Genomic DNA, 13,826 nt, shown 5'->3' with positions numbered 1-13,826 from the left:
TTCATCCATTTTTAAAGTTTATTCATTAGAAATTTAGAATATGTTTTCCCCCAAAGTAGTAAACATATATTTACATATTCCTTAAACAATATAAAATTTGCTATGTCACTAAGCATTAGCAATTGACAAAATTCTGATTTTTCCAGGAAGTCTATGCTATGTTCACGATAGTGGTTTTCTGGCCAATGCCATGCCCAAGGAAAATGCAAATAAATTAAATGCATGCAAACTTTAAACCATAATTTGCAATGACAATTGGGTGACATTTACAAAGGCAGATGATTACTTAGAGTGGATTAAAATATGAAAGTTCTCTGCTAAGAATTCAAGCCTAAAGACTTTGGTCTTTATATTTATGTGATGAGGAGTAATGCACTAGTAATTTTTGTAATTGGAAAAGGCAGAGTGCAAGGAATGAAAAAAAAAGATTCTGAATTGTTAACTTGATAGACATCAATGAAAACTAAAAGGTGAGACAAAAGTGAAAATCTTATTACTGACTACCCAACAAATATTACTGAGAACCAGAAATTACTATTTTATATACCTTCTTATATGCTGTCATTTCTCCAGGGCTTTCAGAGTACATTCTTTTCTTTTGCATATATATATATATATATATATATATATATATATATATCATAGGAATATGTGTATATGTATAGAAATATATACACATATATATATCACATGTAGTATATAGTTATATCCACGAAGCACAAAGGGTAGTCTAATCTAAAGAGTATTATGGGGTAGGAAAAAATGAAATAATATTACCACTTTTATTCTGAATCTGAAATTATATTTAAATGTAAATGATTTATCCTCAGTTTATCATTGTTTCTATTAAATATGTTAATAAAAAAGATTATTCAGAACATATAATTTAATTCTGGACATCAGAATTTAATTACCAAGTCCAGTTTTCCATGTCTATTTTACTAATTTCTACTATTTTGAAGGACATAGTAAAAATGTTTTGATGTTTTTGATTTGCAATAAAAAATTAAAACCTATATTTCTTCATTTGTAGCAGAGGATGCCTTGAAATTTCATGAAGTAGAATAAAGTGTAGAGCTGTAGGGAAAATGTCCCTGGGAGATAGCCAAGCCTGGTTCCACCTTCTGCATTTTTCAATTTGTTTTCTTATCAGTATGCCCATAAACTGGAAAGCAGTAGGCACAAACCCACTGATAAGCACAGGAGAATTTCTTCCAGTCTCTCGACCCTCCTTCATGGAAACTCTTTTAAGGCTTTTGAAGTCCTCATTTGAAATAAAAAGTGTTACAACACAAACGTAAAAACAAATTATTTTAACCTTGAAAGCTGGAGTGCATAGCAGCATACACTTTGCTACTTCTTTTGGATGGATGAGAGCCAGCATATCTAGCTGGGAAAAAGGGGTTAATTCAACTCACTCCCAAATTAAAGAAAGATAACTTTCTTACCCATGAAATTGTAAAGGTTAAATGGTTGCATGCCACATGTTAATTTAAGATTCTGGGAGTAAGCAACAAAAACGGGTTCATGCTCATTTCAATAGAAAATTAATTCACACACACACACACACACACACACACACACACACACACACACACACACACACACACAACGGTAAGCTTTCAGAACCAATGAGAAGCATGGAATTCTAGGACTACAAAATGGGCAGGAAACAGGAAGGGCCAATATTTTGAATTTAAAAATTTGTTCAGGAAATTTTCATGAAGTTATTGTGGCAAAAATCTGTCAGAATTTTTTAAATGGCAGTTTAGCCATGACCATTCTTGTCCCCCCTTACTGGAGCATGAATGGTCTGCTGGTTAGGTTGAGAATAGTTGCTGAAATTCAAGTTCAGACAAATTCAACTCAGACAAGGGAGGCAGCCCAAGTTACCCATGCTTTATTTGCCTTTTTGTCTTTATGATGTGGGCTTTATGAACTGGGCTTGCTATCCGTACTCTGCTAACCACTTACACTGTGATAATGCACAAGCACTACAGCTGGAAGGGAACTCCAAATAAAATATGAACAATTAGTGTTTATTCTAGAGAAACAGGGCTATGGTTCTTCAGTTATTGTCTGCAAATACTTAAGAATTCCTTTCAGCATAACTATATAACATGTTTTTTATTTTGTATTTTTGCCTACTTACTGATAACTGCAATAATTTAAAAATGAAACGTGTACAGGTCCAATGACTAATATATTTTTGGTATAGGACCTTGGGCTTGAATTCAGGGCCTAGGCTCTGAACCTGAGCTTTTTTGCTCAAGGTTAATGCTTTTCTACTTGAACCACAGCTCTTGGGCTCTTGGATGGTTAACTGAAGATGAAAGTTGCTTCCACTTTCCTGCTCTGATTAACTTAAAATTTCGATCCTCAGATCTCAGCCTTCTGCATATCTAGGATTATAGGCCTGAGCCTCTGGTTTGCAGCATGATATTCATTGTTTTTAAACCTATAGAAAATGTTAATGTCACTCCCTCTACAAAATAGGAAAGTGGAGGACAGAGAGCTGAGGTGATGACATTCTCCAATATTGGGATGATTAATTGACAATGTCAGGAGTGTATGCTGGGTCTCTGTAAGAGACATCTCATTGGAAGTGGGGAAATGAGCCCTAATAGAGAGCTTTCCTAGTAGATTTGTAGTAGGTTGTATGGTTCACCTCCAGCACTGGAAATAAATTAATGATAAATACACAAATATAATAAAGTGAAATATCATTTTTCCATAGGACAATAAAGTTATTTTTCAGATAACAAAGTTGTCATTGAGTAGCTCACATCACTTTTGTTTATTTTTAAATTTTTTTCAATACTTAACATCTTGCTTTTGTTTCATTTTTATTTTCCATTTTGCCTTCTCTATCACTTATATTAGGTAGTAATATTTCCCCCTAAATTAATGTCCTATTTTGCTGTATGTGTATTAATCTGTATGTGCTTATATCAGAAAGTTAATGTAAACCATAAGCCATTATATTTTTGTCTCTATATCCTCAAAGGTTAGCATATTGACTAGTGTGTACTAGATGCTGGATATATACAGAGAAAGTGAGAGAGGAGAGAGAGTGAGAGAGAGAGAGAAAGAGAGAGAGAGAAAGAGAGAGAGGAGAGAGGAGAAGAGGGAGAAGAGGAACAGGGAGAGGGAGAAGAATATAGAAAATGAAGGACTAGAAAATACCATTCCCAGGTCCTAATATATCACTAAGTATCAAAAGATATTTTTAAAATAGCAATAACATTGATAACTAGGTATTTTACATGGGTTTCTATTTATTTATTTATAATTATCAAAATGAGTGATTCATCCCATGGTCTTCTCTTAGGCTAAATGAGTTTATGGACTGATACAGCCCAGAGACAGTCTGTTACTCATAGATTGGAGGTGGTATTTTCATACTGTTATATAGTATTCATTTGCCTTTGACAAAAGCATTGACAAATGCAAAGGAATTGGACATGAGAAGTGTCTAAAATTCATAGGTATGAATTTAAGACAAATGCACCCATTTCACTTTTGGAAAATGCATAATATTCTGTAAAGGTTTTCAGAATTAAAAACTTTGAAAGGGCTTCCTGATATGAATAATTGCAAATGTCAAAGGATGAGAGTTCTCCTATTTCTAGAATGTCAGCTCCTGATGCACAGGTGACATGAATGATTGCAATAGGTTGTCCTATCTCCCTGAGATGCAAAATGAAGCAGTACTTCATAACCAACAGGGAGATTTATTTAAGGCGAAAATGTCATAGGTAATCAAACTATTTAACTTTCTCTCATAGCTTTACCCTGCACTAAGTACATGGACACAAACAACATATACTGACAATGTATGGAAATAATTTTGTAAAGTTGAATGTGACACTGTGGCTTTCAGTGAAATATTGATAAAAATCTTTTTGGCAATATTTTAGATGGGTTGTAAGTATCAATATAAATTACACAAAATACATTTTGCTTTGCTTTAGTTCCATTTTAGCAAGTATGCTGCAAAGAATACATTGCTGATCGTTGTGAAACTCACTTCTGCATTATGGCAGAGTAGGAACAGAGCATTGCTTGCACACTAAAAATCTCCATTCTGTTTTCTACTAGTCACTATTTCACTCCAAAATTAATCATGACACCGAATGGAAAAAAAAAAAGCATTATTGGCTCTTAAAAGTAGTACTGCTATGAACATTTGTGTATCTGCTATACAAATGCACACACAGAGATTAGCTAGCTTTTATCCATCCACATCTATTTCTATTAGCTGTCATTAAAAGATGAGTTGAGTGGTTGAATCATTTAGGTACACAGACGTTCTTCACTGGTTAAAACTATTACTGAGATTTAAATTATGCTTGTACCAGCTCCTCTTCTCTCTAGTAGTACATGAGAGTTTGGGCTGCTTCACATCATTAGCAACACTTACTACTAGCTTTAAAAAAAATTAAGCCAATAATAAGTCCGAACTACTTTGGTCATTATTTTCCTTTTTTATGTTACTAAAAGTTTTTACTTCAAGACTTGAAAAAATAATCTCCCCAAATGTTCCCCAGAATAAAATGACACATGTTGCTTGAAGAAAAACATATTTTTCACTGCTTAAGAGACTCAAATGTATTAGGGGGACTGTGCCTAAATTAATCCGAACAGTTTTTTTTATTCAAAAATGTAAATGTTGCTGGGTTGGCCACTAATGGATCATACCTAAAAACCTAGCTACTCAGGAATCTGAGATGTGAGGAGGTTGGTCCAATGACAGCCTGAGGCAAGAAAGTCTGTGAAACTGTTAGCTCAAATTAACCATTAAAAAGCTATTAGTAGCAATGGAAATGGGTTCTTTTGGTTGTTGTGGTTGTTCGTCTTTTTTCTTTTATCTCTCTTCGGGACACAGAAATGGAGGGACAAAGGAAAGGGGGAAACAGAGAGGAAAGGGGGGTAACATTGCCCCAAAAAGAAGTGTACTCTTTACGTGGTGTATGTAACCATAGACACTCTTTACAAACCCTTTATTATAAAAAAAATTGTAAAAAGTCTAGAAATGGACATGTGGACCAAGTAGTAGAGTACAGCTTTGGAAAAATAAAGCTTAGTGTCAGAGCCCAGGACCTGAATTGAAGCCCCAGTACTGGCACAAAAAAAGAAATGAAAAAGCAAATGTCTTGCAATATTTTATGTGTGTGATGGAACTTAAAGTGACTTATTTTTCCACTATTTTCCTCTGATATCAAAAGTATTCATGTTTGTGTAAGAATATAATATAAAAGTATATATATGAACAGTCATCCAAATGCTGGTAGAATCTGTTCCTAATTGCCAAAAAATCTTTGTAACACATTGAATTAAGTTTAAGAAATGTTTAGTGTATGGAAATATACAATCTTAAAATGATGAGCTGATTATGATTGCAAAGTCAAAATATGTTCCTTTAGAAACAAAGGCAAAAGGTTCAATACACATTTTTGGAACCAGAGTGGGGCCAAAAAAGTACAATGAGGCTGAAACATTTTTTTTTAAATTTTTTATTGTGAAAATACTGTACAGAAGGGTTACAATTACATGGGCAAGATAATGAGTACATTTTCTATCAAGCATTGCAAGCCTCCTCCTTTGTTTAACCTTCCCATCCCTTCCCAGCCTCCTCGCCCTTCCTCATCCAATCCTCCCCCCTAAGTTCGTTTTTGACATAACGACTTGTATTTCTCATTGTTGCAACGGGTCCACCTGTATCCTTATTTAAACGACTTGTTTTTCCCCTTCCCCTCCACAAATTATACCAACATCAAATGTAGTGAAAGCAGGAGTTATACTGTGGGGGAGGGACATACAAAGCGACAAAGAAATAATCTTATAAATGCGTTAGAAACAAATGCATGAAAAAAAAAACATTTAAATTTATATCTAAGGGTTCATTTTCCTAACATCACATTATCTGACTTTTTCTGCTTGACTCATACATATACTGGATATTGCAAATAAGAGAAGCCATGGGACCTATGTTTCTTTGGTCTTGGCTTACTTCACTTAATATAATTTTTTCCAAGCCCTTCCATTTCCTAACAAATGGGGCAATGTCATTCTTTCTGATGGAGGCATAGAATTCCATTGTGTATATATACCACATTTTCTTGATCCATTCATCTAGTGAGGGGCATCTGGGTTGGTTCCATATCTTAGCTACATAAATAATGCTGAAATAAACATAGTTGTGCTGGTAGCTTTAGTGTGGTCTTGTTTGTAAACATTTGGGTAAATGCCCAAAAGTGGGATTGCTGGCTCATAGGGGAGCTCTATGTGAAGTCTTTTGAGGAACATCCATACTGCTTTCCAAAGTGGTTGAACAAGTTTATACTCCCACCAACAATGAAGTAAGGTTCCCTTCTGTCCATATCCCCTCCAGCATCTGTTGTTATTAGAGTTCTTGATTTTTGCCATTCTAACTGGGGTGAGGTGGTATCTCAATGTTGTTTTGATTTGCATTTCTTTTATGGCTAGGGATGTTGAGCATTTCTTCATGTGTCTATTGGCCATCCTTCTTTCCTCTTCAGAGAAGCTTCTCTTTAAGTCTTTAGCCCACTTATTTATTGGGAAGTTGTTTCTTTGAGGATTTGTTGTTGGGGGATTTAATTGTTTGAGTTCCAGGTATATTTTAGATATGAGACCCTTGTCAGTTGTATGGCTAGTGAAGATCTTCTCCCAATCCGTGGGCTTTCTATTGATCTTGCTAGCTATATCCTTTGTCATGAAGAAGCTCTGCAATTCCATGCAATCCCATTTGTCCAACCCTTTTTTGATTTGTTGTGTTTCTGGGTCTCTATTAAGAAAATTTCGTCCTGTGCCAAGGAGACCTAGGGTTTCTCCTATTCCATCCTGTAATGTTTTCAGAGTGTCTGCTTTGACTCTGAGATCTTTGATCCATTTGGAGTTGATTCTGGTGCAGGGTGATATATAAGGATCTAGCTTTAGTTTTCTACAATTAGTTAACCAATTTTGCCAGCACCATTTACTGAAGAGGCTGCCTTTCTTCCATTCTATTTTTTTAGCTCCCTTATTGAAGATTAGGTGACTATAGGTCTGTAGGTTCATTTCTGGGTTTACAATTCTATTCGATTGGTCCTGAGGTCTGTTCTTGTGCCAGTACCAAGCTGTTTTGATTACTATGGCTTTATAGTAGATGAGGCTGAAACATATTGATAGGCTGAGAGAAAAGGAACTATAACCTGGTTGTCTGAAAGTTACAGGTTAAAATAGTTTAGGGTGGTAGATAAGAACTGAATCTGATTTGGGGAGACTACATCCATGCTGGAAATGTCAGCAATGATTGATCCAATAAAGGAAGCTTAAGAGGATCTGAGTGAAATGCACAAAAACATTGGCTTCAGAACTTAACATTTAATGCAGAAATATTTCAGACATACGTTAGAGATAATGTTCCATTTTGACAATTATCATTCCTAGTTAAACAGAATATTTGAATTATCCTTCTCCTAGAATTCTCCCATTTCTGTCATCTATTTTTTATTGCCAATCATTACATCCTTAAGTATTTCCCAAATAATATACCTACTCATCAACAACTATACAGAAACAATTATTGAAGAAATATTTGGTCCCGTTTTCAAGCTTCTCTATGGTTTGAGGTGAAATTAAATTTTAGAGGAACCATACATAGACAGTCTATACAACTTTTCTCCAAATATTTCTGAAGCTGTCAGTTTGGCTTTAGCTCATTCTGTGCCCCCAGCCTTAATCTCCTTCTCCGTCAGGGGACAGAAATGTTATCTGGAAACAGTTTCAGTAATAACCAAGAGGAAAGATTGCTCTGGCATCATTGATGTCCACCAGGGACGCACAATGAAAGCCTCTACAACCAACAATTCCCTAGTACTCTAGTATTCAATGACCAAATGTATAGATAGATAGATAGATAGATGATAGATAGATAGATATAGCTAGATATAGATATACCTCTGTTCTAGGTGTGGAAAAAACTCTTCTTACTATCAGTTCAAAAGACATTTAATTGAGGTAGCTCATGTTACAGGTTAATTTCTATATTTCCCTTGTCATTTTTATTAGCACTAAACTTAATGTTGGCAATTTATTCATAATATGTGGACTCTCCTAGTTTACAAACACATATAAATCAAACCCCTTGCCATTGGGGAAAAGTACAACAAAATGACTAGGACAATGTTTTCTCTCATTTGTGGAAGCTAGGGGGGAAAATATCCAAGCATAAAAACAAGACCAGGAAAATGAGAACAGAGGAAAGGGGAAGAAATAAGAGAGAGTGATAAAGGGGAAGAGATATAATCAAATATTGTCTAATCATATATGGAAATATCATGATGACACAGCTTAATATACACCAGTAAAAAATAATGAATAGGAAATGCACTCATTACCTTGCTCATGTAACTGTAATCCCTCTGTACATTATTTTACAATAAAATGTATATATATATATATATATATATATATATATATATATATGAAATATCTGCTTTCATTTGTCAGGAAAGCTATTGGCAAGCAATCAAGCATTCAAGAAAACAAGTGTTGGCTAGGATTTCCACCTCTACACTCACTTATACTTTGTAGGAACGAATCCAATTCAGTACTATAAGTAATATATGAGAATTTCTCAAAAACTATTAAAAATAAAACAAAACAAAATGAAGCTATTTTGTTATGTAGTAATTCTATATTCATTATTTTTAAAATACAAGTGTTCTAAAATGAAAGTATATGAGAATACTACACTCCTATGTTTATACTTCACTATTTATAATAACGAGGATATAAAATGGCATCAATCAATAGATGAATGGATAAATAGACTTTCTACATGTAATGAAATCCTGTTGAGCTTTCACTGTATTCTTGTTTTTTGGTATAGTTTTCCCCAGGCTTGAACTCAGTTCCTCTTGATCACAGCTGGTGTTTTACCTTTTGAGCTAAGCTTCCACTTGGCCTTTTGCAGGTTAATTGGAGATAGAACCCCTTAGCATTTTCTCCCAGGCTGACTTTGAACTGCAATCCTCTGGATATTAGCCTTTTGAGTAGGATTTGTGTTACTATAATCCAGAGCTGGTTTGGAATTACTTTTTTTTTTAATGCAAACTACTGTGAAAGCCAACCCCAACACAAACTAATTCCACTGTACATTTGTACATCCTAACACCATTACAAGGCACAGGAGAGATTATTTTTAATTGTTAAGTTTTCTATTTGAGATTATCATGAAAATCATTCAAATTAGTAAATGTGTAATTGATTCTGAAAAATATTTTAGGCAACATAGCTCTAATGCTCAATTATATTTTTTTCATTTAAGTTGGCTAAAAGTGTGTGAGAGTATTGTTATTACAAACCATTATCACTGTATCAGTCACAGTAAGACATTTATGATTTCATTACTCTCAACACCAAAGTTTAATGACACCTAATGTCAAATGTTGACTTCTTATCCAGTTGTGGTACCCCATTCCTGTAATCCCATCACTCAGTAGGCTGTGGCAAGAGAGTATCAGAAGTCTGAGTGCAGCCCAATCTACATAGTTACAACCTGTCACAAACAAACTGATTTATTTCTATTATATGTCTGTAGTTTGTTGGTTCTGAGTAAAAATGACGTTTGCTCACTGTCTCTTCCAGGAACAATTCTGAGTACTGGGTTTGCCAAATCTGCAACATGCAGAATTGCTAGATGAGAAATAGATGACTTGGCCCTGCGTGTGGACTTGTGGCATACAAGACGTGATTGTTGTTGTGGAAGGAGGAAAAGAAGGCAGATTAAAATTGACTGTTAAAGATCCTTGCCTGTCAATAACATTCTTCTGTCCAGTCATTTGGTGATGAATAGTATTGGCTAGCACATTCAATAGAAAATTTCTTAAAATTTATATTACAATATTCACAGCAGCCAATTCGATACATTTTTTTTCCAACTGTTCTTTTGCTCTTTGGTGATTTCTCCAATTTTAAGTGTTTCATGGGTAAATTAAGAACACTCATTCTGAAAAACTGGATAGTTATCATGCTCTATAAATATGAGTTAATTGATCATCAAGCTATCCATTTCTATTTATTATAATGATAGGTGGCTCACTGAAAGAATTGATTAATGGCATCAAAATAGTGTGACAGTTTAATCAGTAACATGAGGATAAATGGTAGTAGACTTTGTCATATATTCAATATGATTTATAGCTTATTGAAATCCTTGATGCTATTATTTGGATCAATTTGAATTTCATCAAATTCCCCAAATAATACAGAACATTCCAAGCTCTTGTCAACATAGTAGTTAGTTTGCGGTCAAGCTAGTTAAGAAGAATAAAATTCAGCAAATAACCTTGATAATTGGAAAAGTAGCTAGAAGTTATAATTTTTCTTTTCAAGCTATGGTTTGAACTAAGAGCCTCCTGCTTACTAGACCTCTTGACCCACACTTCTAGCCCCTCTAAACTTTTGTCATTTTTAGAATAGAATCTCAAGATTTTGCTCAGCATTGGAACATAATACTCTGATCTACGACACCCATAGCTGCAATTATAGGCATGAAACACTATAGACAGACAGACAGATAGAGGTGTGGGCAGTGTCCCTTAGCTCTATTTCTCTCAAGGCTAGCACCCTACCACTTTGAGCCACAGCACCACTTCTGGGTTTTTCTGTGATTAATTGGAGATAAGAGTTTCTTGAACTTTCCTGCCCAGACTGGCTTTGAACCACGATCTTCAGATCTCAGCCTCATGAGTAGACAGAATTATAGGAATGAGTCACCAAGGCCCAGCTTAAGCATATGTTTTATGAAGGGGCAGACACTTCTTTTTTCTTTTTCCCCCCTTCTTTCTTTGTTACTGGCAAAATGAACTTGTGGGTATTTACTACTGTGGCCTTCAATGGAGTGGCATTAACATTCTGCTTCCATTTGTTTTTGTTTTGTTTTTTTTCAACATGGGAGCAGATGCCAGTTTCATATGGGTTGTGAACATCATCCAAGCTGTTCTTCAAATATAAATGTAATTACTGGTCAATAGCCCTGGATAATTTACACATCTGTTGAAATTTTGGAGGTTTTATTAATTAATATGACTCAGAGTTATTTTCCATTTGGATAGCTGAGAGCTATTTCAGATGAAGACACACAGTCCTAACCACAGCTCAAGAATAGATGTGAATAGTCCCAGCCAGGAGCCCTATATAAAAAGTTCAGCTATAACCAAGGGATTTTTTTTTCTCTCAAAGAACAGCTTTGTGCATTTGTGTGACAAGCGAAAGATCTAAAACTTAAGTTTTAGATGGCTAAAATATGGGTAATATTTTTCTTATCAGGGAAGGTGAAGTTATTAAATTCAATGTCATGCAGTATTATTACACTAGAGAGAATACTGAAGTTTTTGCCTAGATGTGATGATCTTCATGCTTTGGGTAAGAATGTTATTTGCTATTTCCTAGTCCATCTGAGAACTTTCAAATGGAAATGAAAGCAGTGGATACCATTTGCTAATGTATTCTCCTTCCACTCTATATTTTCATTCCTCTTCCTTCCACTATCACCACTGTTATCTGATCTACTGTCACTCCTGAGGCATATTTTACTTAATTATAAAAGGCTGGGTGGCAGTATGAAATAATTTATAGATGGATTGAAGTCACAAGGATTTTATTTCTTTTGAATTGTAGGCTACGAAACGCTTAAGAATTTGAATCATGTTATTGTAAAGTCAGCCTTGCTTTATGTAAGATCCAGGTATTGTTCTATATTCCCTATAGCTGTAATATTCTATCTTTACAATGGATCAGTCAGGTATGTATATGTCTCACTCCTAATTTATATTCAAAAATTTAGAAAAAAAACACAATCACACCTGATTTATGGAGCTATAACCCCTCTGCATATCACATTTGTGATCTCTGTTTAAAAAGCAAAACAACACAAAACAAAATCCTTAGATTTATGAGGGTCAAGAGCATTACCAAAGAAGCAGGATTTTGAATGTAAACTTATTCTGAAGCTCATGCTTTCAAGAACTTTCTGTACTCTCCTTTTTTTAATCCCAAAGTTCTTATCCTTAGATTAGCATCACTACCTTTAATGTGTGTGTGTGTGTGTGTGTGTGTGTGTAACACTTACTGAGATTATACCCTTCACTAAATCCCTCAGAATAGATTATAAAGCAAATTTTCAGATATTAAAATTGATTCTGTTACTGCACATCAGTGTTTAAAAATCTGGGACCTCACAATTATTTGGACAAGTTATGGGAATGTTGCTGTTTGCTGTATTTGCTCTCCTACTTTGATCCTGCCACATGCTTAACTCATGGATGCTGAGGTATCTTTCAGCTCCTTAGTAGAACATTTGATCTAAGGAACTTTTTGGTTGGCTGTATTTGACTTCCCAAATATGTGGAAGAAATGTGGTTTATGAAAGTTGGTAATACTATATATGTATATATAGAGAGAGAGATGTATAGATATATGTATAATACTATATGTATGAAACATTTCAAACATTTGTCATTAAAGATATTGAGAAAATGAATAGTTTTGTCTTACAAGCTGTATAGCAAAGGAATAATTGTGTAGGCATTGTGGTTCTTGTGTTTGTACCATTGTTGTTATTTTGGAAGATGTTGTGATATGTTCAAGTTGAAAGTTCTCAACTTTCTGATCCAAGGCTATTATTGATGTTTATAATTTAAGAAGGGGTTGTCTGGGAACACTGCCATTTCATGAATCTGTTTATTATATCAGTTCAGAGGAATTTTTTAATCGCCATGTATTATCAGTGAATCTTTGAATGGCACCAGATAGAAACAGGTAGACTTCCTAAGGATTATTTTGGCTACCAAATGCATTTTAGGAAAAGACCCCAAATTGAAGCTTTTCAAATGGCCAGTTGACAGTTACTAAAACGATACCTAGTTTTAGCTATCTGTCTCTCAAGAATGCAAAATAGTATCTGCAACTAAACTAATGTTATGGCATAGAAAGAACAATATTAAGTAGATTAATATCGATGCAGAAAGTATGGATCTCAAAGTAGCAATACCAAGTCCCATGAAATTTCTAAATGACAGTCTGATGTTGGTAGGATAGGGAAAGAAACAGCTATTAATAAATAAATGAAATGTAAATATGTGCATGAAATAAATGTGCTTGAAAGAATGATGTTGGTAGGCTAGGGATAGAAACAGCTATTAATAAATAAATAAAATGTAAATATGTGCATGAAATAAATGTTCTTGAAAGAATGCTTGAAACATGTAGCTTCCTTCGTATCATTTTATTATATGAAAAATTTAAATGCCCCTAATATCTTGGATTTGGTTCTGTTTCATATGTTTTCTGACACAGATTTATATTTTTGAAAACAATATCTACTATCAACCTGACATAAAAAGCAGTTCATTAAGACTTACATCATCTGGGAAAGAAGGAGTTATTTTTAATGGGATTGCTGATTGGTTATATGAAGGTGAGTTGAATAGTTTTACTTTCTAAAAAATGCATATCACATATTTTCATACAAAATATGCAAGAAAAATGTTCATTCTATAGTAATACTTAAAGCTGTATTTTTCTGCTCTTTTCCTTTTAAAATTGTCTCATGCATTCTTTCCATTGAATGTGCTCAAACTTTGACTGGTTTTGATTTATATCTACCTACCTTAATTCACATTTATTACATGTATGAGTGAGTGGGTAAGTCTGTATGTGTATGTGTATGTGTGTACAAACATTGTTCAGACTGGATTAATGTCATATCACTCTGGAATTAGAAATGATACTCTTGTGTTAAAAGTCTCACAAAAACC

At 34.3% G+C, this 13,826-nt stretch overlaps 1 protein-coding gene across 1 annotated transcript in view; it reads left to right on the top strand.

Annotated features, from left to right (window-relative positions):
• Positions 1 to 13,826, top strand: part of Dpp10 (dipeptidyl peptidase like 10) — a 666,755-nt gene that overhangs the window by 540,356 nt on the left and 112,573 nt on the right. The window contains exon 8 of the mRNA XM_042685166.1: positions 13,366 to 13,486. Coding sequence (XP_042541100.1) covers positions 13,366 to 13,486 — 121 coding nt within the window. The remainder of the gene's footprint in view (positions 1 to 13,365; positions 13,487 to 13,826) is intronic.

Source organism: Dipodomys spectabilis, unplaced genomic scaffold (genome assembly GCF_019054845.1).
Source record: "Dipodomys spectabilis isolate Male_0828 unplaced genomic scaffold, ASM1905484v1 ptg000094l, whole genome shotgun sequence".
NCBI lineage: Eukaryota > Metazoa > Chordata > Mammalia > Rodentia > Heteromyidae > Dipodomys > Dipodomys spectabilis.
Note: the sequence above shows the minus strand (reverse complement) of the source record. Positions and strands in the feature narration are given on the sequence as shown.